Raw genomic sequence first — 27261 nt, 5'->3', positions numbered from 1 at the left:
ACAAGGAACTCCAAAGACATATATGCATGTTGATGCTACAGCTTTATTTTCAGATCCAGCGCGTTCTATCTTTGGATCCAATGCCTGGCTTTGGTTAAATCTGATCCCTTCCGTGCATTGTTGCAGAACCCAACTACGGTTTCTACAGTCGCTACAACGAATATAAGAAAAATCATTAATTAGGTACATATTAATATAGCACACTCAAACTGAAAGCCAAATTGTTGTCATGATTCATGAATCTACTATGTAAACACTGGATCAATGACTGAACTTCTCTGATATAGAAAACGTTCAATTTTGGGAGATCACATTACAAGCAAAAAAAAATTCGCTCCCATCAAAGAAAACAAAGTAATTTAACACTAAAGTCCACAATAAAACAATTTTAAGAAGATTTTTTTTTTAATTAATCATATATACCTTAGTGTATGCAGGAGGGGAATTTTCCTGGTAAGTTTTCACTAATCCGATGTGTTTCTTCAAACACCTATATTAGGAGATATCCATCATCATCCTCGTCATCATCTTCATCACCTCTTGAAGCCATGACCTAGAAAAACCAATGCAGAAAAAGTAGTAATTGCATTTGGCCTTGGATAGTGCTGATTTCAAGCTGTATGTGACAGGCAAGGATGAAACAATGGCTTTATTTATAGGCATATTTCAGGACACTCGGCTATGTCCACCACACACGCGGAAAGCATAAAGCACTCAGTCAGAAATCACGTAGCTCACACACAGAAATAGTGTAGCTCACACATGGAAACCATGCAGGTTGGTAAAGAAAAGAGAGGGAATCTATTAGCATTTACAAATTTCTGAAGTTGGCTTCATAAAACTTGTAACTTAGATTTTTACAGCACAAAGGTCGTAGTTCACATGCAGAAATGATCATGTAGCTACACATGGAAATCATGCAGGTTGGTAAAGAAAAGAGACCGAATCTATCAGCATTTACGAATTTCTGAATTTGGCTTCATAAAACTTGTAACTTGGATTTTTACAGGACCGAGGTCTTAGTTCACACAGAAATCGTGTAGCCCACACTTGGAAACCATGCATATCGGTAGAGAAAGAAAATGAATCTATCAGCATTTAAAAATTTCTGAATTTGGCTTCATAAAATTTGTAACCTGGATTTTTACAGGACAGAGATCTTAGTTCACATGCAGAAATCGTGTAGCCTCACACTTGGAAACCATGCAGGGTGGTAGAGAAAGAAAGCGAATCTATCAGCATTTACAAATTTCTGAATTTGGCTTCATAAAACTTGTAACTTGGATTTTTACAGGACAAGGTCTTAGTTCACACACAGAAATCATTTAGCTAAACACATAGAAATCATGCAGGTTGGTAAAAAAAAGACACTGAATCTATCAGCATCTACGAATTTCTGAATCTGGGTATATAAAACTTGTAACTTTGAGTTTTTCAGGACAGAGGTCATAGCTCACACCACTCAGAAATCATGTAGCTAACACGTGGAAATTATGCGGATTGGTAAACAAAAGAGAAAAGATCTATGAGCATTTAAGAATTTCTGAATTTGGCTTTATAAATGAAACTTGTAACTCAAGAGTTTTAGAGGACAGCAGTTGTAGCTCACACGCAGAAATCATGTGGCCAACACATGGAAACCATGCAGATTGGTAAAGAAAAGAAACCAAATCTATGAGCATTTAAGAATTTCTGAATTTGGCTTAATAAAACTTGTAACTTGGAGTTGTAGGCAACAGAGGTTCGAGCTCTAACGTGAGCTATAACTAGCGACCAAGCATACTATATATCACTATTGAGCTCTATCCCTGCAGACAGTACTTGTAAACTAAGCAAAATCACAGGAAAGCATTTAAAGTAGTCTTCATCATAATAAAGCAGACGATGCTGAAGCTGAATACTCTCTAGTTGTTGACCAAAAAAACAGAGAGAGAATACTTTCTAGTTGTCATAAATTCTTCAAAATGCCCTCTATAATCCGGTCAGTCTCAGAAAGAGCAAAACAGCATTTCAGGGGGAGACTAATATGGTCTAAGTAATTAGGCGAGCGAGATAATGACGTGCACCAAAATAAAATAAAAATAAAAAAGTTAGTAAGAAACATTGCAGGCTATATACTACAGGTTCTCCATCTGAATTTACATCTATACCAGTGTCATATAAATTGTACCCTATGATTGGAAAAACAGCTAGACTTACAGTTAATAAGAGTATACAATTACACTAGTTTAGAAATCCAAGGAGCTAATAATAATAAGTGAAAGTCAATCAAAAGGTCTGCAGGTCATTCTATCAGAGAGTCAGGGTTCAGCCAAAGTGAAAATACTACTTAAAAGAGCTCATTATTCAATCCATCATTCAGTCAGATGGATTGTGTAATAAGAATGACCTTAGCTGTAAGTACCGTCTTTCGTTGGTTAAGAGTAAAAAAGACAACTTCCTTCAAATACCTGAGCCAGGAGCCTTTTTTTCCATCTCGTTTCGTTCAGCACACAGCAGGTTCTTTTGAAAGTGTTGGCACCCTCCATTTGACTCAGTTTTCAACTAAGAGGTAATGAAAACAGCTATCAATTGCAAGCTTATCGAGGTGTAAACAAAGAGAGAACTAGTGAGCGTACAAAAGACATAAGATGAAGGAGATACAGACACCCACCAGAGATGGTCATTGGTTAACACTTGAACCAGAGAGGAAACCATGTTCTGAGTTGGAATCAACAGGGTTCAGAGCCATCAATTATTTCCGATGAAGATAGTTCACCTTGGTCATCATCAGATGCATATTCTCTTGAGTTTTCTTTTGTCCCACCAAAATGTTCCAAACTTTCAGAATAATTCTCCTCGTCATAGGTGATTTCACTCAGCTCAACTTCGTTATAGGAGCATCCCTTGAAGCTCCTCCTAGAATTAGCAGCTTCTCTCCAGAGAGTGCAAAGATCATGACTGGAACAAAGAAACCGAACTCCACTCCTTTTGATGCAAGGGTGTTGTACTGCTGCCACTGCCGTGGCTGTAATATCATGCACATTGACTTCATTTTTCATTACAATATTAAATTTAGCCTCAGTGTAATAGCGTTGCTCGACTGGCTCTCCTTTTTTAATCAACCGATATTCAGACCATGGTACATATCCAAGGAACATGTGATCTGACTAAGCTGTCAGTTGTGAAACCCCAATCTACCAAATAGAAACTGAAACTGTAGTTGCTATGATTTCCTATGAAGGTACAAAAACATTGAGATAATAGTCTAGATGCATAATGAGAACCCTTGAAACTAGTAATGCCGCATATACCAAAGCCCAAAAACTTATTATCAAACAAATTTAGTGGTAGTTTCACAGTTACTGAAGACCCTATAGACTGATGATTGAACCACTTGGAATTTCACTTCCAGGAAGAGACATAGAAAAGGAAAGAGGTCGCATATAACTGCCCTACACAACAAATAAAAAATAAAACAGTTAACTTTATAACTTTGTGTGTTATACGTGTGTGCATCTGTCACTCCATGTTTGTGTGTCTGAAAGAAAGAGAAGAGAGAGAGGAACCTGATAATTTAAATGAGTTTCCACCACATCTCTACATGGATTATTTACCAGCTGGAGGCAATTAGAAAATATGAAGCAATGATTCGTATAAGGTGGCTTTGGTGACGAAACTGTTTCCAAAGATGTACAATTATGCGCATCTATGAAATTTATACTTGATGAAAGCTCTGGTATTGATTTCAGTCTCTTGCACCCTTCCAATTTGAAAACTGTCAAATGATGAAGTTGATTCATTGTTGGGGAAAGCTCTTTGATAGATGTTCCATCCAAATGTAGCTCTCTTAATCCTCCCATATCTTCTACAATTTCTGGAAACAGCTCAAACTTCAAACAGCCAGAAAGAGTAACATATCTAAGGGACTTGAGTTGACAAATGCTGCTTGGAAGATTCTCAAGATATCTGCAACCTTTCAGGTTCAAAGTAACAAGTCCCTTAAGATTTTCAATTGATGTGGGAACTTCCTTAATTGCAGTCTCATCTAAATAAAGCTCCGATAGCTCCTTCATAATGTCTGAAATCTCTGGAAACTTCTCAAGATTTGAGCAGTCAGAAAGATTAAGGGTCTTAACTCTTAAGTGATTTCATATGAATGGGGCTTGGAAGAATCTTAAGTTGTTTGCACTGCTTTAGACTTAAGAAAACAAGGTTTTCAAGAGCTAATGTGGATGGATGAACCTCAGATAAACTTAAACAACCTTCAAGAATTAGTTCCTCCAGATTTTTCGCCTTGGTCAAGTCAGAGAGTTTCTCAAGGTGTCAAGAGTGACTTAAATCGATAAATTTCAAGTTTTTCAAAGACTGTCAAAACCAGGAAAAATTGCATTATATGATAAGGTATCTGAGTAGTGAGTACTCACCATTTAATGGAAAAAAAATGGAGCAATATAATGAATGTACCTTTGCTCCTTCCCAGAGTATCTGAATGTGACTATAAGGCATGTCAAGGTGAACAAGATTCGTCAGTTGAAAATTGGATGGCAAAGACCTTAGGGGGCATTTCTGCCAGAGGAGACACCTCAACTCATGAGAAAGACACTTTAAGTCCCCAGTAAGTTGTTGTTTACGATCATCACTTGGATGGCATAAATCCTCACATGAAAGAAACATGCAATATCCAGAAATATGTTCTTCTCAGACTCATCTAGTCCATCAAAGCTTGTCTTAAGCACATCCTGAACTCCCATGTGTGGAATTTTCTTGATTTTCTTCAACACATCTTTCCATTTGCGCACACTTTTGCTATCAAGGAAAGCTCCCAAGACTTTAAGTGCCAAAGGCAAACCTTGAGCATACTCTATGGCACGGTTTGACAGGTCATAGTAGTCTTCTGCGTATTGGTTTGTTCTGAAGGCATACTGCATAAAGATTTTAAGAGCTTCATCAGCCGAAAAACTTGGGTCTATATATTGCATCAACTCCAACCAGTAATTGTACATCTCTAGTTGTTATAATGATCCTACTTCCACCACCAAATGATGTTGCTTTCCAAGCAAAATTTCAATTTGGAATAAATCATCCACATCATCAAGAACAAGGAAAACTATTTTCCTACTCAGCCTTTCCATTATCATGTTCGAACCTCTATCCAAACTGCCTACACTTCGCAGCTTTTCCTTCAAGATTTTAGATAGAAGTTTCTCCTGCATATGTACCGCACCATGCTTCAGGAATCCTTCCTTAACATTTTCAAGAAAGCAACAATATTCAAATTGACATGCAATTTGGTCATAAACAGCTCTAGCAATGGTTGTCTTGCCTAAACCGCCCATTCCGCATTTCCCACAATGCGAACATCTTCCGCTTGCTCAGGAGATAATAGTAAAGCCATTTCAACAGTGTGATACTCGATCCCAACCAATCCATTGGCTTTACTTGATGAGATGTGGATCAATTTTTAAAAAATATCTTCTACAATGTCCTCAATAAGCTTAGCATCATCCCTACAGTAGCTAGGAAGATATAATTAGTATAGTGAATCTGAACTAAACCTAAATGTTATAGACATCCTAGTAAGGAAACAAAACTGATTGAAAATATGAACAAATTAAACATACCTATAATCTCGTGAGTCCCAGCCAGATAGATTGGACGTTCTTGTTAGAGCGAACTGCCAGCTTTTCACCTCTTCAAAGTCAGAGTTAGGATCGTCCGGATGTTTGATAAAAGCATCTGAAAAGCTCCTCTTTAGTCTCCGAATATCAGACGGATTTACTTGGTAGAAAATGGGCACCACTATCTGCTTCTTCCTATCATGCAATCCAGAATTTGGACGAGTTCTTTTAAGCACCACTTCGAAGAAGCATAGTTTTCAGAAAGCACAACAACAGAAAGCCTTGACTCTTGAATCACATTGAGGAGCTCCAAAATGTCATTGCCTTTTATGAGCTCTTCAGAGTCCATATATGAAGGCGTCAATTGCTTTCTGTTTCAGAGCTTTGTAAAGATGGCTGACAAAAATCTTGCGGGTGTCCTCACCTCTAAAATTCATAAAGACATCATGTTTCAGGCGACGGCCGGACGATGAAGAAGACGAGACCATTAACAAGCACTACTGCAATACCTCGAGGAAACTAATGAAAGAACTGGATTAATCAAAGATGTTTTCTTCTTGGTTGGCAGAACCTTAAGACTTTTGGCAAACCAAGCAAGAATGTCAACAGACCTTTGGGGAATGTGGAGAAACGTGTTCAACTGACGGCTCAAAATGGCCCAGAAGATGATCCCCATAATCAAAAGCAAAAGTCGTTGACAAACTTGACATGTTATTGAGATTCTTTCCCGCCTAAAATTTGACCTCCATTTTTTAATCCTAGTATACTAAGAGAGAAAAGAAAAAGGAAGAAAAAAACTTTCGGCTCAGCTCATGGCAAGTATGTTGCCTTCTCTGTTGTGACAGTGATAACCAGCGAATGGAGTCTAATGAGTTAACTACTCAGCAACTTTCTGTAGTCTAATGAGTTAACTACTCAGCGAATGTAGGGTTATGGTCAAATTCGATGAAGAGGGTAAGATTTGACCATAACCCTCTTCATCTTTCTGTAGTCTTATAAGACAGACTGCAAGACGTTGTTATTTAATCTTTACCATTCAGAGAGATAACGAAAGCCATCAAGTTATAAAGAAAAATGTTAAAGGGGTACAGACGACAGAAACAGTAAGATTACAGACCAAAAGTGCTGAGGAAAAAACTGTAAACATTACCGGCATCAAGTATCTTAACGAAAAGGAAAGAGACTTAATCAAGATCAGATAGGTGGTGACCGTGATTAAGCGTTTTACTTGAACATAAAACAACATTTATGTAGAGCAGAGTAGCTTTACTGTTTGCAGTTCAGTATTATTCTGAGCTCCTATTTGAATTCAACATGAACATGAGGCTGGGATAAGTCATGTGTCTGTAAGAAGAAAGGAAAGGGGTTACATACTTATTTGAGGCCAATTAACACAGGCGTGATCTCAACTAAAGTAATGAGGGGAATCACCATATGTGAACTGCAACTTAATCAACTGAAATGAATATTCGACAAGTAACAACAGAGGACAAATTGCATCGAAGCTCAAGAACAGAAGGCATCAACTACCGAAATATGGAAAAATAGTCAACTCCATTACAACATACATGTTCTTATCACACATGAATGTCATCAATAAAAACTAGCTAAAACAGGGAAAATGATATCTATGCTAGTGATAATCATTTTCGTTTAAACTAAACCGAAGACGAAATATCAGTTCACAGCCTGTATCGTCAATTCATCCACAACTTGTTAACAAATTGCATTATAATTACAAAACCAGAGTTTCGTTTAACACAACATTGCTTTCTCGGCTGTCAGTCACAAGCCGGGCAAATGAAAAGATTCGAAGCATAAGGAACTTACACTTCTTCACTTCCATGCTGCAGCCACTAATGATCAGATGGTGACTGTTGCTGTTGCTGCTGCTGCTCCGGTGCCTGCGGCCACATTTGCGGAGCCATGTAGGGGTGAGACTGTTGCCCATACATAGATGGGTCCATCATAGGCTTGCCCATGATCATCCCAGGAGCCCCCACCTGAGATCCATGCTGAGGTGGCATATAGCAGTATGGAGGAAGTGCATCAGCAGCCCCAACAGAAACCGTTCCCCTAGGAATGGATGCAAGGACTTCATCTTTCAGATCCTCTCTCGGTACGATGTCTACCAAGAAATCAAAGATATCAGTCCTTGTGATTGCAGCTGCAATGTCATTCTTTTGAAGTGTCCTCCTTTTATTCTCTTCTGTGTGATTCCAAGACCGCAAGGTCAACTCCAAGATGAACATTTCACATGCCCTTGCAAAGATCACAGGTGCCTCAGCTGATATCATTCTCACATCCTCATCAGCTTTCATAATCTTCTTGATCCTTGCTAGAGGAAGGCTATGGTTCTTGAAATCAGTTACCTTCTCAATCTCTTGAAACTGATTTGCCCAGAAACTTTGCAGTTGTTGTTGAAGTTGTTGCTGCTGCTGCTGGTGAATGTGCTGATAAGCAAGTTGATGCTGTTGAAGCTGAGCTCCGGCAGATTGACTACTAGATTGAATGCCTCCAACTGGTGCACCAACTGTAGCAGGATTCGGACTCCCTACCATTTGAGTATGCTGATACGGAGCAGTCCCATAAGCCAATTGAGCTCCACTACCTACCATCCCCATAGATTGGGGTTGCCCATGTCCTTGCTGATCCATCCAGTTCCTGATTGAAGTAAACAACAAGAAAGACACATGCTTTAGAAACAAACTATATACTCCTCAAAAATCAAAGGATCTCTTTTTTACACAAAGACATAATTAACAGTAAGGGCTTGTAGCTCCAGTGGATGAGAGCATTTAACCTTACTCTCAAAAACAGGGTTCAGATCCCACACCCCATTTGGTCCATCTTATAACCAAAAACGAAAAAATCAAATCTGAACAGTCATTTAGAATTTCTTCTTGTTCATTCTTTTCTCTTTAGATGATCAAAGAACAGTGAATTACTAAAATATCTCGTCTGATGCATCAAATAGACAAGTGTTGGGCAGAGTAGGCATACTCTTCCGGCAGCCAAACTCATCAGTTAAGGGACAGATGCTCTCTCTTATAATAACATCTTCAGCAAACCAACAAGATTTACATCCCATCATCCTGTCCTATCGGAATAGATATCTGCCCAACAAAACACTCTACTTTTTTCTCTACTGTAAAAATTATTCTACCACCCAGAAAAAAGAGTAAAGACACAAAGAATGAAGCAAGATGAAACAGTAGGAACACGCGAAAGGGTACAAAATTCAATATCAACCCGATTGAGATGTGATCATTCAATCATGCAAAACCAGAATTTGATCCCAGACTAGTAACAAAACGAATATTGAACGAAACCCCATATCCAAAAACAAAATGTTAGATAGCAACAGACCAAGATCACCCATTTAACAATCCAAAACACACAAAGAGACATGTAAAAACAGAGAGATATATACAAAAGTATGTTGCTTTTTGGTACCTTTTTCACAAACAGGGGATGCTCTGCTACGCAAAATCGATTTCGAACCTGAAAAAAAGAGAGAAAATTCTTTCAGAAAAAATAATAAAAACTGGAAGAAATATTCACCTGGGCATTAACAAGTATTGGGTTTCAAAAAGACTGAAACTTTCATTGTTTTTCTGTTCTGGGAAATTTTTTGTAAGGCAAAAGATCCAATTTTTTTGCAAAATTTTGGGCTTGCAAAACAAACTTGGGTCTTTTGCTATTTTCTTCTTCTTTTCTCGTAATGATTAATGTTAGCATACAAACCTAAAAGAAGCAACAAAACTGAAGGAGACTGTTCGATTCTGACTTAACATGTCAGAAGCTTCAACTTTTATGGAACGGAGGAATTTTGTGTTCTGACGGTTTTGCCCTTCATGGAAGTTGACAATTGCCGTAAGGGGTGTGGCACCAATTCCTTGCTTAGGGTTTTCTGAAAAAGTCTGATTAGACCCCGACTCGAGAACAAATGCACTCCTCACTGCTAGCAGGAGAATCCACTCTTGGTGGGGGAGATCATGGCATCATTTCACATTGTACGTCCGATTTTGTAAGTAAAAATGCAAGAAAGACAATTTTGAGAATATTTTGAATGCTATATATGGAATTGAGGAATGTTCGAGGCTGTAAATTATAAGAGCTGTGATTGGTAGACTAGACCGAACGCAATTACAGTTTTTGTAGGGATATTGTTTTACCGAACTGACTTGATTACCGACAAATTAGTTTTTATAGTCAAATCAATGAAACTCATATATGAGAATTTAAGTGACCATTCCAATTAGTTTAATTTTGATACATGAATTAAAGTCCAACCAATAGTCACTTTTTTTTTTTGAGAACACAACCAATAGTCACTTTGAAATAACATTAACTTGAATTTGTGAAAATCTCATCATAAAAGAAAAAGTGTGGTAGTTCTTTACAAACTGACCTTTTGTGTCATGAAGCTCATTCTTTCTTATAAAGTAAATTATTAAAAAGTCATAACATAAGAACTTTGGTTGCATGAACCAAAATATCCACATTGTTGATCCAAGCCAAGTTATGCTCAATTTTTTTTTCTTCTGAAATTTGTCTTAAATTTGATCATGACCCTGATGGACCACTACACAGTTACCATCGGACCATCCCCCAACAGAGAAATAAAACCTACACATGGACCACTTCAATTTTCATTGAAACACCAAATCCCAAATTTATTAACATTCTAATCAGGAAAATATAACCCCAAAGTTCCCACTTTGATATCCTAGTACCTTTATGACAGACGAAACTATAAAGAGGTTAAGGGGCATCTGTAATCTTTGCTAGAATAAAGAACAAAAAATTGACATCTGGTGGTAAACTGCCACTGCTAATTGGTACTGTTACAAGTAGTACAAGAGCCAAAGGGTTTTGCCACTACCCAAAGCATATCTGCAATATGCCCAGTAAATATATTCCCTGCAATATGCCCAGTAAATATATTCCAATCACAACGAATTGATATTCCCATCACCAAACAATTCTAGCCTAAAAAAATTTCCCCTACTCAATGTTGAAACAAAAACAATTCTACCTATACGGGTGGCCAATTCTTGAACTTGCACCATGATTGCTTCTTTCTTGAACTGTCAATGAGTGATGCTTGTATTGTATATGCAAAATCCATGTCAGAGTTAACATGATCACCAAGCTGAGATAAGATATAGAAGCTCCAGATCATCCCCAGTTGCTTGGATTTTGTGGATGATAAACCAAATTTCATTAGGTTATAAATCACCCGGAAAACTTGGCAATCAGTAAGCTAACTGCCATGAAGATAACATAGAGACCAACAAGACAGAACCCCCAGAACCTAGGCACCCGGAATCTGCACCATGTGATCACCAATAGAGAACCCATCAGGCTCAAAAGCAAGAACACAAATGCAATCACGATACCCACATGGAACTGGAGCTCATAGGCTTCCGGATAAACATTGGAGGTCTGTATCACCAACGCTGTTCCAAGGCCTACAAGCATGTTAAACATTGGCCCGGCAAAGCACCCCGCCATGGCCAATGCAGGGTGGCCTGCCTTGGCAAGTGCCACATCAGCAACAAGATCCCCCACAGAATTTCCCCAGGCAAGAACCGTAAGCCCAAGAAGTGCTGGTGGCAACTCCAGAAGTGCTCCAAGTGCAGCAAGGCAGTTCAACAATTCTCCAGCAGTAGTGGATATCCAAAAGACACTCATAACAAATGCTATAAGCAATACAGGAATTTGCTCAGTTTTGGGGGGCTCTTTCTCTATTATATAATGAAGAAGTGCAAGAGAGGAGCTTGCCAAGAATACAACAAACCATAGTGGAAGATGGGTGTTGGAAAGAAGAAAAGCTACAGGATGATTGAATTCCATGAACGAGTTGCAAGAATATAGAAGTGCTAGAGGGCATAGAGCAATATTGGCTGATGTGTAGAATCTACTCCATTCCGACGGGGCAGCTTGTGGAATTGTCAGCTTCAGAAGAATCGAGACCGGAACCTCCCATACTTTTGAGACCTTTATATGAAATAGAGACAGATTAGTAGTGCAATTTCAAGAAGAAAGATACTGAATACAATTGTATATGTAAAAGAGAGCTAAGTAGTACAATTTTCAGAAGAAGAAAGGTACTGAATAATGCTCTTTTTAGGTACCAGCTACCTAATAGAAATTTAATAGCAGCATACTGAGCTCAATCAGAATACAAAGTTTCATGCTTTATCCCAATTCAATAAGATCAGAAGAGATGTCATAATGAAATAACCAGGAAACTCTTCCACTACATGCTTCTACAACTTGTATCACTAGTCGGGAGATTTAACGATATCAAATATTGCAACTTTGACGTATGCTCTCGTTCAGGTTATCCTTACAAAATACTATTTTATACTTCCCTGCATCAGAATTCAATAATAATTCAATTCAACCCTCTACTTTCTCCACTCCTCACCTCAATGTTCTTCATTTCATATCTCCAAAGTTTCACTAATTCAGAGGCTTAAACAATTCCTCGCCAAGTTTTCTTTTTGGTTTTCTGGAACAAGGCAAGGGCAGATTTCTTGATCGCAATGAGAATGTGATAAAGTAAAGCATAGAAAACACCTTGGCATACATCTACTCAGCCAGATAAATATGCTCATACATTGCATCAGTGTCTTGCATTTCACTCATCTAAAGTCCAAACTAACGAGCAAGTAATCCCACACTTGTTGAAAACTATTCCAAAATGCAAATTACTCATCTTCAGGATTATACGCACTTATATTTATGCAGAGCTGTGTCATTTTTAGGTATATCTACAAGATAAAGGAACTGAAGCTCAAAAAGGAAACTAATAAGAACAACAAAATCCAAAAGTAGCTGAGCTATTTAGCAAGTTATATGATATAAAACTACATTTCCAGCCCCGGTCAACTAGTTCTAGAGCATTAGTTACCACCAAACCTACCTAGTCTGATCTGAAGAAGTGACACTTTCTCTAAACTAACTCCATTACATTAATTTATAGATATACATTGTTCAAAATACACTAAGAATTTGCCGAATTCACAAGCAAGTAACACAAATTGAACTCAAACATACCATTTCCAGAGCTCGCCGGACCCCGAAACTCGGCTTCCCCTCCTCTGATCTTTTCTCAACTTCTCCGATCTCGCAATCCAATTCCACAAAGCCCTTGTGCATTTCACTCTCAGCACCCACCGCCACCTCACTCCGGCTCCTCTTCCCTCCTCCTCCTCCTCCGCCCAACCCCAAGTCCATCCAGAACACAAACCCCACAAAGAACAAGTAAAACCCGACGAACCCCACCGCCTGCCACAGATAAATCTCGGCGCTCAGATACACGTAGAACAGAAACGTGGCCGAGATCAGGTAGAACATGACGTCCCTGACGAACGTGGCCGGGGTGAGGGAGAAGGGCGCGGCGTGGATCGCGACGAAGCCGACGACGAAGGCGGAGACGAAGGTGCCGGCGGAGAGGATGGCGCCGAAGCCGGTGCGGTAGTTGCCGCGGCGGACGGCGGCGAGGGAGGCGAAGACGTCGGGGGCGCCGTTGCCGAGGGCGAGGAGGGTGACGGCGGCCATGGAGGGCGTCAGGTTGAGGGCGAAGGTGAGCTTGGTGGTGACGAGGGAGAAGTGATCCTGGGCGGTTTTGATGAGGAGGTAGAAGAGAAGGAGGAGGATGAGAGAGAGGGAGGAGAGAGAGAGGCTAGGGTTTTGGGGGAAGAGGCAGAGGTAGTTGAAGAGGCCATTGGAGGGGGAGCAGGAGGAGGAAGGGGTTTGGAGGAGGGACCTGTGGGGGTTAGGGGGAAAGGGGAGGGGTAGTTTGGGGAAGTGGAAGTTGGGGGAGTGAGGAGGAGGAAGAAGAGGAAGATGGAGAGGAGTGTCAGGGAGAGAGTGAAGGTTTCAAAGGAAGAGAGGATGGCCATGCCATTACCCAAAAGATCACTCTTTCTCTCTCAAGTTCTGAACTTTGACCAATTTATTTGGAGCATCAGTCTATTTTTTCAGGGTTTTTTTTTTTTTTTTTTAATTCTGGTTGATTTTTAAAATAAAAAAATCAATCTCGGAATAATTTCTGAGAAAAAAAAAATCTCTGAGACTTTGATTTCCTACCAAAAAATTGCATTCAGGTTGAAAATTGAAATCACATGTTCTAATATTACAGGTCAAAGAGCCTCAAAGCTGCTTACATATAGTTAAAATGCTTCCATAGAAAACTTGCATAGTGTCCTATACATGCAAGTACTTGTCCTATTTTTCTTATCTATAATCGATTGTGGATCCTAGAAGAATTTTTTATATCCCCTACTCTGAAGTATACAATAAACATACATACATATTTTTTTCTTAGAGAAAGTTCTAATTCAACTCGTGCATCTTATATATAGTAAAACTGTTAGTCACATCTCAGGCACCCCTACAAAGAAATTGCGGAAAAGTTGATCATTAGAGTTGAATTCCCTCAGCAATTCTTCCAAGTTGGGGATTGGACCAGGGATGTCGTAAAGAACAAAGTTTTTTACGTGATCTTCATGGTCATTATGATTTGCTGAGCCTTTTACCAAGTTTTTTCTCCTATAGCTTCTTTTTTTCTTAACAATTTTCTTATCCTCTACCATCATAGCACCACTCATTCTTTTTTTGTGTCCCTGAAGGGTCTCTTCTCTTGTAGAAGAAGAAGAATTTTTCTCCAATACCCGGACCTCAGGTACTTCAGGTTTTGATCTTCTATCAAGTATTGCTAGATTTTCAGAAGTTGTGGCATCTATGTCAGGGATAGAAACCGCCTCTTGCCGCCTCTTGTTCTTCCTTTCAAGTAAGAGTTCTTGTTCTCTCTTTCTTTTCGTCCTTTTGTTTTCAAGGTCTTGTGCTGCTGCTTCTTGTTCCTCTTTCCGTGTATTTTTCTGTTTTTCTTTTTCTACTAGTTCCTCTTCTTGTTCTTTCTGCCTCTTTTTATTATTTTCGAGTAAGAGTGCTTGGGTTTCTTCTTGTTTTCTCTTTCTTTTATTCTTTTCAAGGTCTTCTGCTGCTTCTCGCTTTTTTTCCTGCCTCCTCTTCTTTTCGTTTTTCAATATTAATAGTGCTACTGCTTCTTGTTCTTTCTGCATCTTCTTCTTTTCGAGTAAGGGTGATAAGGTTTCTTCGTCTTCTCTCTTCCTTTTCTTCTTCTTTTCAAGTAACGCTGCTAGTCTTTCCTCTTCTTCTAGTGAGAGTGCTATGGTTTCTTCTTGATCATCTCTCTTTCTTTTCTTTATCTCACATTCTTGGGCAGTATCTACAGCTTCTTCTTGCTCATCAGTATTCTTATTTCTCTTTATCTTCTGCTCTTCATCATGCTGGTCTTGTTTTGTCGCTTCACATTCTCTCTTTCCTGTCTCCTCCTTTTCATGTTCTTGTTGTTTCTGTCTCTTCTGGCACGTCGTGGTATCGTCGCTGTAGGTCCTCTTCGGAGCTTTGAGAGCCAGCACAATTGGTTTCAGATTGTCTGATGTTTCTCGTCCTCTTGAACTAGAACTCTCCATCTTTAGACGTTTAATTAATTCGCTAACTAGAACCAAACTTTCAGGCAGAGAATTGGAGACTAAAAAAGCACTCTTGACTTATATCTGGATTAGGAAAACCAATTTGTACTAGGAGTATATAAAGCAGAGCATTGGTTTTCCCAAAGTTTTTAGGATTCCTAAACATATTGATTTTCCCATTGCCATTATTGATATAAACCTCAACTAGGAATAACATATAATCCTAAAAGTCATATTTCCCAAAACCCGCTATATTGCCATTGTTGTTGATTGTGGTGGTGTTACTGGTGATGGTTTAGGTTTGGACCGGAGTTGTACTTGTGTAAAGAAGCTTTGGTTCACCCAAATCAACACCACAAAATGTCTGAAGCCCTGAAGTCCTGAACAAATAAAGCAGGCATTAGAACCCATTCATGTGAGGAGAAACCTTATCATTCCAACTAGGCAGTCCCTTTGGAACCTCTCCTACTTAATTAGGAGAGTGTTCGGAGGTTACGGAACGTATTCATCTTTTTAGCAAACTCGGCCATACTCTTCTAGTGAAGATCACTAGTATCGATTCCACAATCTGGAAATCCAGTTATATTTTCAATCAAACAAACAAAAGGAAATATCAAAAGACGATAAAATAAAAGGAAGCAAGTTTGAGGAGAAGCAAGAAACAGCTAGCTAGCAAGCTTAAAGACCAGATCTCTCATAATTAACATGTTCAGTGAATCCAAAAATACAAGAAAAATTCCCTCTCTGTTTTTGTTTTCTTATCAGAAGTAACTCTTCCCTGTTTCTAAGTCTATAATTTAAATGACCTTTTTTATATCCCCTTGTTAAAGAGGCTAAAGCTACACAAACAACAAGATACACAGGACACACTCATCTATATTCTTGTGGCAAGCGATATCCAGACATGACCATCTTGTCAGCAAACATTTTTCCCGTCTTGGGCATGACATGCCAGTGCAATGTCAAGTTGAATTCTTTACCTCGGAGATTGCTTCCCTGCACAAGGAACAAAATTATGAACAATCTTCAATTTATCAAGAAACTGCATTGGAAAGCTAAGCAACAAATGTGAGGAATGAAAAGAGCTAGTCCATGAAGATACCATACCTGATCAACAAAACGGTATTTGTTTGAAGTATGAATCCAAAACTTGGCATGCTCTTGGGAAGGTATGATACCATCCCAAAGAGAGATCTGTAAAATAGCACTACATTTTAAGCAAGACTTTATAAAGAAATTAGGATATAATATATAGGTAACAGAGCCCACAAGAAATTAAAGGATAGAGTGGATAAGTGTATCTAAGGAATGACCAAAAAGATCAACATCAAAACATATATAACCAGAAATACAAATGGAAGAAAGATAACTCAAAAGCACATGTGCTATTCATAGCTTACCTGATTCAATGCATTCTTCGGGGTTTCATACTCAGCAGCTAGAAAAACAAAAACCTATCACAGATTGCAAGACAACAAGAAAGGGATCAGCTTCAAATTTATGTGACACAACTACATGACATAAACCGGCTACAAAATCAGAACAGTTTGCATTGCTCTTAGTGTGATTTCATAACTTCAATTACACTAGACACTTCAATAACAATGCAGTAAAGCATAAGATAGCAAAGACAGATTCTCAATAGAAATTAAACTAGTTACTTTAGTCTTGGTTTTTTAGTCTTGTGCATGATAGTTACTATTACTCTTTAGACCATGATTGTCACTGATACCTCAGGGTTCTTGTCCTACCCATTACTAAACCACATATTAAACAATGTAGGTAACAACAAAATCCAGCTAACATTGACACCCTCATAGTGTATTCTTGAGAAACCACTCATGTACCCAAGACTACTAGAAGCACACACATTAAACAATGTAGGTGAAAACAAAGACAGCTTCTTGATAGAACTGAAAGTAGTTACTTGACTCTTGTTTTTCTAGTCTGGTGCATGATATTTACTATTACTCTTCAGACCAAGATGGTACTCATAGAGTATCCTGAAAAAAAACCCACTTATGTACCCAATACTACTTAAAACACACACATGAAACAGTATAGGTATAGGTTGCAACGAAATCCAGCTAATACACACAGAGTAGTCAAATTACCAACCTGCTTTGTGTTCCATGTAAACAATGACTGCAAGTCTGCTGATATATTCAGTGTCATGCTGACCTGCATACAGTGAAAACCATTAGTTCATATCAAATTGTCGCTTTGTTCCATACAAACAATTTTAAATCTCAATCACCTATCTACCATGGCCTCTATAAGTCAACAAAGGAAATCTAAAGTTGATAATCCTAAGTGTGTAGATGGGACAACAGTCCATGAATCTCTGGAGCAGTTGTACTACTCCAAACATCAACTTTGTTGTGACCTAGACCTCTACTGAATACCTTCTTCTTTCCTTTTACCTATTTTTCTATTGGTAACTCATTGAGTGAAAATTGTGATTTCAGATCATGTTCTGGTGGACATGTAATTATCTGTGAGTGCTCAACACCTGCACCAAATCACCAGACTCCCCGCTCCAGCAACAAAAAGGAGTTTCAATAGTTATTCGAACACTATTAAAACAAATATATGCCTCCAATTTAAAATTCTAGCCAACCGCAGGTAAGGAAACTACTGTATTAGAATCAAGACGAGAAGTTAATATTCTATCTTGCATTTAAAAGTCACGAAACCAAATAGACTGAAAATTGTTGCAACCCTTTTCTGTTCTCTTATATCCGTCCCTAATCTTGAAACAAAAACTACCACCTATCATAGTCAAACCACGGATGTCCTTTGAGCTGGGGAGAAATATCCACTTCACTACACTGCCAAAGGCCAGTGATCTTAGTACATAGTAAGTCGAGAGCCAATGAGCTCACACCCATGTATAGCAAAAGGGAGCCTAATATTCACATAGTATACGTTATGTACAGCTCACGGAAACCAAAATATGCACTGAAATTCCACATTTTTCCTCCAACACCTGGATTAAAACATAGAGTGGTGGTTTTTTGGACCCCAAAACCACCATTCCCATAGATAATAAACCTCAAAGTTTCAACCTTTAAACTCAATTCAGAACAGACAACTAATAACTTGATGAGACTAAACCAATCAAAATCGAAAACCCATTTAACCCAACACCAAATTGAAATCACATTCAGACTAATTTACACACACACACACACACACTCCACCAAAACAAAAACCAACAAAAAAAGAAACGAAATTTCACCTCGTCGTTCCCATTTGGTTGCTTCTGAAACCAATTGATATTCAGCACCTAAACAAACAAAACAGTCAAAATCAGAACCAAAAAACCGAACTGGGTATTTCAAATTCACAATCTTTGAATCCTAGATCTACCCAAAAAAAAAAGAAAAAAAAAGACCTGGACTTGAGAAGTGGGAGATGGGGTGTTGAAATTGTCAGACATGGAGGCCATGGCGCACATGAGGGCGAGAATTGTGACCGCGAAGGTGAGCAAAGCATTGGCTCTGTACCCAAAAGAATGCATCTTCTTCTTTCTCTCTTTTGGGATTCTTCTGGTTATTTTCTGGAGTTTTTGGTCCGAGAGAGAGAGATGTGCGTTTTTTGTTTTTTTTTTTGGGGGCTTTGAAGAAACGAAGACTGGTTTTAGTCTGTGTGTAAATAAATCACATAACATTCCAAATCCAATTTAGGAAACGAGAAAAATAGCAAAGAGTGTCACACTTTGCCCTATACTCATCAGTCATTGGACATAACACGTACGCGGGACCCACCACTATGTAAGCTAAAAAGCTTATGTCTTCATCTTTGTTTTTTTATTTTTTTTATAGATTAATTTCAGTTTACCCCTTTGAGGTTTGGGGGTGTCGTCATTTCACCCCTTGTACTTTCAATTTTAAATTTTTACCTCCTAAACTTTCCAATTTCAATCAGCCGTGTCCAATTTCTACTATTCTATCCAAATTAGACGTTAAATTTGACTTTTGAGGGTTAAAATGGTCATTTCAACATAAAAAAATTTAAGAAAATAAAAATATATTTTTTCTGTTTTTTAGTTTTTTTTTTCGATTTCTTCCTTTTTTTATTTTATTTTTGTTTCTTAGTTTTTTTTAATTGTTTTTTTTTCTATTTTATTTATTTATTTATTTTTGTCTTCAACTTATACACCACAAGTTATAATAGGTTTAATAAAGGGTTTTTGTCCATTTACACCATTTTTATAGATTTTTTTCCCACTTACCCCACTAAGTTTTTTTAATTCCCTCTTACCCAAAACACTCTAAGGAGGTCTTCCCTAATACCCCATTAAGATTTTTTTTTGTTTTTATTATTTTTTTAATATCATTTTACCCTCACATTTGTTACTTAGAGAGAGAGAGAGAGAGAGAGAGAGAGAGAGAGAGAGAATGGAAGAGAGAGAAACCATAGGGGACTTCGCCGGAGTCCGATCACCGGCAGCCGGATTCCGGTCACCGGCCGCCTGATTCCGGCCAACTTCGCCGGAATCCGGTCACCGGTCACCGGATTCCGATCACCGGCTACCACCCACCTGAAAGTTTTTTTTGCCCCCAATAGACGTCTATTCCCTAATAGACGTCTATTGCCCCCCAATAGACGACTATCAGTCATGTATTGCCCCCCAATAGACGACTATCAGCCATGTATTGCCCCCCAATAGAAGTCTATTGCCCCCCAATAAAGGGGCAATAGACGTCTATTGGGGGTCTATCAACCATGTATTGCCCCCCAATAGACGTCTATTAACCATGTATTGCCCTCCCAATAGACAATTATCAGCCATGTATTGCCCCCCAATAGACGTCTATTGAGGTGTCTATTGCCCCCTAATAGATGTCTATTGCCCCCCAATAGATGTCTATCAGCCATGTATTGCTTAATAGATGTCTATTGCCCCCTAATCATATTTCTGATGCAGTGAACAAACAAGACAATAAAATAAAAATTCTTTTCGAACCTCGATCCCCGGACGCCTTCATATCTACTTATCTAGTCTATTTTCCACCCTTTGATATCCAATCTTCTTCTTTCTTCCTACACGAAGACCTTTCGCACCTCTATTCGTTCTTTGTTTCTGTTTGTCCAGTGACTTCCAGGACCTTATTCGCCGACCTTTCGCACCTACAGTCAAATTTGCCTTCTTCTTGTTCTTCCTCCCGAAACTGAACTTAGACCCGAAAAAAAAAAAAAAAAATTGATTTGGGCACCCACCGCTGCACCTTTCTTCGCCGGTTTTTCCCAGTTGTAGACTCTCAATTGAGCACGCAAATGTCTGAATATCATATTGAAACCCTAAGTTGTTATTGCGAGGAGACCAGATTGTAGGAATCTGCAAGAGAGAGAAAGAGGAGTCGTGCTGGAGATAGAGTGGAGAGAAACGACGACGTTCAAATCGAGATCCGAGTTCGCCACCGGCGAGTTAGCTCTGACCGGAGCTTCTTCGTCGTCTTCAGGCAAGCCGGCGCTTTTCGTCTGTGATTTAGGCAAGCCGGAGCTTCTTCATCGTCTTTAGGTAGCTCCGACCGGAGCTTCAAGAGTGATGCCAGAGTTCGACGCCGCATCGGGGGGGGAGAGAGAGAGAGAGAATTGTGCCGGGGAGGAGGTGGGGAAGAGAGAGAGATGAGTATGAGAAAATGTAATTTTTAATTAGGCTAAGGCTAAAATCGTCATTTTGCTTCAAATTGGGTTAGTGGGAATTAAAATTTGTTGCTGGGGTAAGTGGGACAATTTTAGTTGATTTTGGGGCTTTGGGTCAAGGACCCTTATAAAAACAAAAAAAAATACTCTAGGTAGTTGAAAGCCGCTCGTTGGTCTACAATATTTGTGACATATCTCCGATAAAATAAAAAATTTAGGATATATCCCCAATAAAGTGAAGAAATATCTGTAAAAAATAATTTTACACTTTATCTGTAAATAAATATCTGTAAAAAATGATTTTACACAGATATTTCTTCACTTTATTGGGGATATATCATAACATTCTTCAATTTATTGGAGATATATCACAAATATCGTAGACCAAAAATCATTTTACACAAATATTTCTTCACTTTATTGGGGATATATAGATATTTATTTACAAATAAAGTGTAAAATTATTTTTTATGTACAAATATTTTTTATAAATATTTCTTCACTTTATTGGGGATATATCCTAAAATTCTTCACTTTATCAGAGATATATTACAAATATCGTAGACCAAAGAGCGACTTTCAACCACGTAGAGTATTTTTTTTTTTTTTTATAAACCTATTATAACTTGTGGTGTATAGGTTGAAGACAAAATAAAAAAAAAATATAAAAAAATGAAGAAACAGAAAAAAATAATAATAATAAATTATTTTTTTAATTTTTTATGTTGAAATGACCATTTTAGCCCTCAAAAGTCAAACTCAACGTCCAATTTGGACGGAATAGTACAAATTGGACACGGCTGATTGAAATTGGAAAGTTTAGGGGGTAAAAATTCAAAATTGAAAGTAGAAGGGGTGAAATGATGACACCCCCAAACCTCAGGAGGGTAAACTAAAATTAGTTCTTTTTTTATTTACTAATTGGCTACCAAAATTCTCTTTTGATTTGGAAAAGAAATCCATTCTTGTACTAGATATTTATAGGCTTAAACAAAAGCGGTCCAAATTGCTTTGATAGTTTGAGATGAACCTAACAATAATCAATAATGTATCAAGGAAATTTGCAAACCCAATTCAATGGTGCAAGTTCATTCCAAGATTCAGATTTGCAAAATCGCTTCCCAAGAAACTTAGAAATCATATTTATATTGGGTTTATTTTTTGTCTCAACCGGATTCATTTCGTGCTTATTTAGCCCATCAAATCATATGCACGTTCAAGTTTTAGAAATACTTTTAAAATTCAAAATCTGAGCACATTCATGTGACATGTCGTGCTCCAGTCCTACGTTATTGATATAGAGTGTGTTGTTGGAGGTGAAAATTTTCGATTAGGAATTTGACCCAACAATTATTGCGGACTAGAGCGGAAGCTGAACCGGGGACAATCGAGAGGTTTCTATTCTTCATTGACTTGATGTTGACAAAGCAAAGACTCCTCTTGGCTTTGTAACTCATCACCGCTCCGTGACTTCTCTCCACTTTGTAACCTCTCTCTGTCGCCTCCCAACGTAACCTCCCTTCGCAGCCACTCTCTGTAACCTCCCTTCGCTTCTTGGCTTTAATGAGGTAGCGGAGACTCCTCTTCGCCATCGGTGTGAGAGAGGAGGGGGGGTACCTGCAAAAGACCCTCCGATGCCTAAGTCATTATTTTTCTGAGTCAAGTACAGAAGTTTCAATTAGAGTTCCATGCCATACCTGGAGGTTCTGCTTTCCTTTTATAGGCGACTTACAACTTGGGCTGCAAGTAAACTTGCATGGCAAGATACCGATAACTTGGATGGCAAGTCGCCAATAAGGCCGCACTTAATCCTGTAATAACCTTCACTTATTGGCGGCCATGATTGTCACACTAAATGTCACATTAACCGTCGCATTTACGGCTACATTAACTATCGCACTTACTGCTGCCATTACTTTTCTTTAATTGCCTTGATTGCATGGTCAAATTAATTGACCACACCCACATGTGTTGTGCTCGTCCTAAATGCAAGTAAAGGCAATTTCATCTAGAAACGTGCTTGTTTCTTTTCTTCTTTATGGGATTTACCTATTTCACAACATGTAAATTTTACAACCTAGGCTTGGCCGATGGACTTAAAATCCTCATCTCATGCTCTGATCTCTTGTTCTACTGTTCGAACCATCTAATGGCAAATCAGGTCTTCCTTAATGGAACTGGGCTAGTGGCGGGTCTTGGCCAACCCGAAATGCAGCTAGGGTTTAGGGTTTAGGGTTAGTGCAGTGGCTATAGAAGCATGAGGCTGTCAATCTGCTATTTCCTTGCAAGAACAGATTAAGATATCTTACCTAAAGAAAAAAGATCGAGATCAAGAAAAGGAAACATGAGAATTTTAATAAGGGTAAAATCCTCAAATGGTACCTGAATTATCACGAAATGCACTTTTTGGTACCTACAAATTTTCAGGGAGTCTAGTGGTACCTATAGTACCTCTCTGTTAGCCCTTTTAGTACTTCAATCAATTATTCCGTTAAAGAAGGGATAAAATCATAAAAACTCATTTTCATATCTTTTTTACAAATTTTTTATAAAACTAAATTAAACTTGGTTAAAAAAAAAAGAGCTAAAATTGAATTTAATTAGTGAATATCTACATTTTTTTTTGAATGAAATCCAACATTTCTCATTAATAGTCTCAAGCTAGAGTAGTACATTACATACATTTCCACGGTCTTGAAAAACAGAGGGCAAATAAGAAAATGTGGTATATAGGACTAGTACCACTCATTAACGAACACCCATGCTCACTTATTAAAAGCAAGCCTATAAACTATGAAAATAAAAACATAGAAAATAGGCCGAGTATCAAAAAATAAAGTAACTCTAAATTTTCCCCTTGCCCTTGACACTAGGGCTAGGAGGTTTAGTTAGGAAATCAAAGCTCGCTTCCTGTGCAGCATCAACCTTCTTCTGTTTTGGGGGGTTCTTGTTCTTTGCTCCAAGAGGTCTTCCACGCTTCCTCTTTGTTTCAACAGTACCAACCCCCTCAGACTTAGGTACCAAAATGCTTCCTGGAGCTTCGATCAAACCCAGTGAACGAGCATTAAATTTGGAGCTAAACTCCGGCATCTTTAATTTTTTGGTTGGAGCCTTAGCACTGCCCGCGTGAGTGAACAGCTCAGGCAGGAGCACCTTGAGCTTTATGGGGGACTGATAATCAGGTTGTTTGTCACGCTTGGAAGGAGCCTCCGCTTCAATGGAGACTAAAGCCAGCGTGGTATCCTCCACATCTTTACTGGATAACGATTTGCTGTCTGAACCCCTTAGAATTACAGGCCTACATCCACCCTACCCTTTCGGGTGAAAGAAAGACCGTGCAAGTGAGGGTAAGACCAGAGTCTGGATTCCCTGGAATTTGAATACACCATTGGCAAACTGACTTTGTTCAAAGCTCATAGATGGACCCATGAGCTCCAGTCTTCTCTGTGTCGGGTTCACATCCCTCCTTGGAATAGCCTGTCCATCTGTTGCAGGACAAATACCATTCTCTTGAAAAATCAAGTCACAATAGTGGCACTTACCAACAAGGTTCTTGAAGAAGAAACCAATCTCTTCTTCAACTTCCGGGGCCAGTTTCACTCTCTTCATCAGAAAGAAAGGTTTGGACAGGGCATGAGAAACCCTAACCCTAATTTTGCCCGTAGTGTCAAAGAGTTCGTTATCCAATTCAATAACCTTACCGGCGATAGCAGCTATGTCTCTTATGGTGTCCTTGTCCTAAAAAAGAGGTGGCATATTAGTGATACGCACCCAGAAAAACAAAGCATCCAAGGGCACCGATTGTGGCGGCGTTGTCCCATCATATTCCTGCATAACAACCTGGGCTTGATTGAAACGCCAAGGCCCGCCACGTAACACTTTGTTACGATCTCAAGTGAGATCAAAAGCAATGATGAACCTGTTCTCCGGTCTCTCTTGGATCTTAAAATCCTTTTCTATGACCCACACACGACAAAAGAACTGTCAAAGGTCCTGCAGTGGCACAGGCTTGGCTGCTAGCGGCCGAACCAGCAAGTATGCTTGTGATCCCCTTCGTGTAGCAGAGTTCACAGATTGGGAAAGATCAACAACTTCGTTCGTAGCTAGGGCAAGGGAGGCGCGAAGGAGGCCGTCACATCTTCCATGGTTGGGATAGCAGCAGCGCATGCTTGACTAGCGGCAGTTGTGGTACCGGTTTTAGGGTTTCTGGCGTCCATAGCGGCGCTTAGGGTCTTTTTCTACATTTACTTACTACTTCCATTGGTTAATCCTATTAATTGTTTGAGAAAAAATTATCTCATTAGTTGACCAAATGAATATATATTAAATTTTTATGTGCCAAATTACTTTTTAATTATAGACCTTTAATATATTATATATTATAATTCTATATATGAATGAAAAGACTATTTTACCCTTGTTACTTTACTCACATGAGTTTCACATGGCCGCCATATGGGCTTTTTTAACGGAATAATGGACGGAAGTACTATAGGGGCTAACGTAAGAATAGTGCAAGTACCACTAGATAGACTCTCTAAAAATTTATAGGTACCAAAAAGTGCATTTCGTGATCATTCGGGTACTATTTGAGGATTTTACCGTTTTTAATAATTTCATACATAACCATTAGCTACATATATATGCGTATATAGCAGAATGCAAACATCAACAACCCTAGCCTAAAACCTTGTACCTTGCTCTCAAATCTCAATCATGGCCGTACCTCGTCCTCCTTTGCCCTCAACCACGGCCATACCTCTTCCTCCTCGTGCTTATTGGCATGACGATTCTTCTTCCCCTGGAGCTTTAAGAGGCTTAGTCATGGACGCTCCTCTTGACCTTAAGCCATTTGTCAAATATTTCATTGCCCCCATCATTATGCTCGCTCTCGCTCTCTCAGTCTTCCATTTCCTGCATCTCCCTCCTGTGATTGTCAAGTCTCATGTGACTCATGCATCCCTCACCGAGTTCAACTTCATCCAATCCAGCAACGACACCATTAGTCTCCACTACAATCTTGCCTTCAACATCACGTTTCGAAACCCTAACTGACGTTATGGCATCTGTTACGACAACATTGATGTCATGGCCCATTACAAATTGAGTCAGATGACCACCACTACCACAACCTCGACGTGGTTCGGCTTTGGCATGGCAAATTTGAACTCGGACTTATACCAAGGGCACAAGACTATGACTCTTCTCACGCCGTCATTCAAAGGCCAACATGAAGTGCCGGCGACTAGTTTCATTACTAAAGATAATTTTGATATTGTTGTCAAGCTCTGTATCAGGAACAAGTATTACTGGCCGGCCACCAAGTTCACTAGTTGGAAAGCCAACTCTGAGATCACATGCGACTTAAAGTTTCCTTTCATTGGGGCTAATGCGGAATTAGTGATTGACCATCTGCGGCCAATACTGAATGCAAGGATCTAGATATCAGTCTTTGCACTCCTGTTTCTATCGCACTTTATTGGATCATCTTAATTTCCTTGGTTCCTGTTTGCTGGAATTCTGTTTCTTGGTGTGCTTATTTTTGCATATCGGCTCTTGGTCTTGTTATATTGTTTGTTTGAATTAAAATACTTCCTAGCTAGTAGTGGTTCCATTTCCACCATATTTCAACTTATAGCAACTCATATGTACGAACATATAATATATATATATATATATATATATATATATATACAGATCCTATCCAGAGCGAGGTTAGAGTTTAAGGTCACTTTTCGGTCTCATATCTATATCTCGACCATTCAGTTTTTAGGTACTAATGTATAGATCATCTTTGCAAAATTTCAGCCAAATTGATGATCTATAAGGTATCTAAATCGTTCAACCAATGGAAGAACTAAATATGTCCAACCTGAACCGTACTAGCTAAAAGGCAGTTATCAATACCTTAACGACCATCAATTTGACTGAAATTTTGCAAAGATGATCTATACATTAGCACCTAAAAACTGAACGGTCGAGATGTAGATATGCGACCGAAAAGTGACCCCAAACCCTAACTTCGCTCTGAAATTTCAGAGCGATGCCTCGCTCTAGATAGAATCTGTATACACACACACACACACACACACACACACACACACACACACACACAGATATATATATATATATATATGTGTGTGTGTGTGTGTGTGTGTGTGTGTTGCTTCATCCAAACTAAAACTTGCCAAATATTTGGCTTTGGAGATCCGGGTTTGGATACAAATATGAACCCAAGTTATGGATTATGATGATAACTTTTATCAACTCAGATATCCAAACATAGACTTGGCAAATAGCACGCCACACGCTGCCACACATCCATATATATATATATATATATATGCTAAAATTATTTCAGAGAGAAAAGTTGTAATAGGAATAAAAATGACACAAATCTTAAAAGAATAATTCTTAGGTTCACCTCTAGGGTGAATGAGAAAATTCACTCTCTCTTGCGATTAACGCATAATAACTTTATAATTTTCTAATCC

General features: G+C 38.7%; 4 protein-coding genes and 1 pseudogene across 8 annotated transcripts; 1 reads left to right on the top strand and 4 right to left on the bottom strand.

Annotated features, from left to right (window-relative positions):
• Nucleotides 1–2479: 2479 nt before the first annotated feature.
• On the bottom strand, nucleotides 2480–6539 carry LOC112191376 (annotated as a pseudogene).
• A 187-nt stretch (nucleotides 6540–6726) lies between these two features.
• LOC112194927 (nuclear transcription factor Y subunit C-9) lies at nucleotides 6727–9458 on the bottom strand. 5 transcript variants are annotated; one of them, XM_024335184.2, is made up of 4 exons: nucleotides 9348–9458; nucleotides 9057–9104; nucleotides 7431–8264; nucleotides 6727–6944 (listed from the first exon to the last, which is right to left on the bottom strand). In XM_024335184.2, the coding sequence occupies exon 3, from the start codon at nucleotides 8255–8257 to the stop codon at nucleotides 7457–7459; it is 801 nt and encodes a 266-aa protein (XP_024190952.1). In that variant the 5' UTR covers nucleotides 8258–8264; nucleotides 9057–9104; nucleotides 9348–9458; the 3' UTR covers nucleotides 6727–6944; nucleotides 7431–7456. The 5 variants fall into 5 exon arrangements, with proteins under 5 accessions (XP_024190952.1, XP_024190953.1, XP_040372503.1 ...); XM_024335185.2 differs by lacking the exon at nucleotides 9348–9458 and adding an exon at nucleotides 9209–9299; XM_040516569.1 differs by lacking the exons at nucleotides 9057–9104; nucleotides 9348–9458 and adding an exon at nucleotides 8549–8677.
• Nucleotides 9459–10386: 928 nt separating this feature from the next.
• LOC112193954 (cation/calcium exchanger 5) lies at nucleotides 10387–15115 on the bottom strand. The gene is made up of 3 exons (XM_024334220.2): nucleotides 14681–15115; nucleotides 12672–13484; nucleotides 10387–11606 (listed from the first exon to the last, which is right to left on the bottom strand). Exons 1-3 carry the CDS (start codon nucleotides 15113–15115, stop codon nucleotides 10842–10844), a joined length of 2013 nt encoding a protein of 670 aa, XP_024189988.1. The 3' UTR covers nucleotides 10387–10841.
• A 670-nt stretch (nucleotides 15116–15785) lies between these two features.
• LOC112194928 (signal peptidase complex subunit 3B) lies at nucleotides 15786–18638 on the bottom strand. Its single transcript, XM_024335189.2, has 6 exons — nucleotides 18513–18638; nucleotides 18357–18404; nucleotides 17234–17296; nucleotides 16516–16569; nucleotides 16223–16309; nucleotides 15786–16111 (listed from the first exon to the last, which is right to left on the bottom strand). The coding sequence occupies exons 1-6, from the start codon at nucleotides 18636–18638 to the stop codon at nucleotides 15986–15988; spliced, it is 504 nt and encodes a 167-aa protein (XP_024190957.1). The 3' UTR covers nucleotides 15786–15985.
• A 6845-nt stretch (nucleotides 18639–25483) lies between these two features.
• On the top strand, nucleotides 25484–25822 carry LOC112193953 (NDR1/HIN1-like protein 10). Its single transcript, XM_024334219.1, has one exon. It carries the CDS (start codon nucleotides 25484–25486, stop codon nucleotides 25820–25822), a length of 339 nt encoding a protein of 112 aa, XP_024189987.1.
• The last annotated feature ends 1439 nt before the right edge of the window (nucleotides 25823–27261 follow it).

Source organism: Rosa chinensis, chromosome 3 (assembly GCF_002994745.2).
Source record: "Rosa chinensis cultivar Old Blush chromosome 3, RchiOBHm-V2, whole genome shotgun sequence".
In the NCBI taxonomy this organism is placed as follows: Eukaryota; Viridiplantae; Streptophyta; class Magnoliopsida; order Rosales; family Rosaceae; genus Rosa; species Rosa chinensis.
Note: the sequence above shows the minus strand (reverse complement) of the source record. Positions and strands in the feature narration are given on the sequence as shown.

Excerpts from the sequence above, each read along its gene's own strand:
- LOC112194927 (XM_024335184.2), bottom strand. The coding sequence starts at position 8,257 with ATGGATCAGCAAGGACATGGGCAACCCCAATCTATGGGGATGGTAGGT.
- LOC112193954 (XM_024334220.2), bottom strand. The coding sequence starts at position 15,115 with ATGGAGAGTTCTAGTTCAAGAGGACGAGAAACATCAGACAATCTGAAA. Across the intron at positions 13,485-14,680 it reads TGCAGAAAGAACAAGAAGCA|CTCCCTGACACTCCTCTCCA; the intron begins GTAGCACTATTA and ends AACCTTCACTCT. Across the intron at positions 11,607-12,671 it reads TCCGGCGAGCTCTGGAAATG|GTCTCAAAAGTATGGGAGGT; the intron begins GTATGTTTGAGT and ends TTTCATATAAAG.
- LOC112194928 (XM_024335189.2), bottom strand. The coding sequence starts at position 18,638 with ATGCATTCTTTTGGGTACAGAGCCAATGCTTTGCTCACCTTCGCGGTC. Across the intron at positions 18,405-18,512 it reads CTCCCACTTCTCAAGTCCAG|GTGCTGAATATCAATTGGTT; the intron begins GTCTTTTTTTTT and ends TTGTTTGTTTAG. Across the intron at positions 17,297-18,356 it reads AACCAAATGGGAACGACGAG|GTCAGCATGACACTGAATAT; the intron begins GTGAAATTTCGT and ends CACTGTATGCAG.
- LOC112193953 (XM_024334219.1), top strand. The coding sequence starts at position 25,484 with ATGGCCGTACCTCGTCCTCCTTTGCCCTCAACCACGGCCATACCTCTT.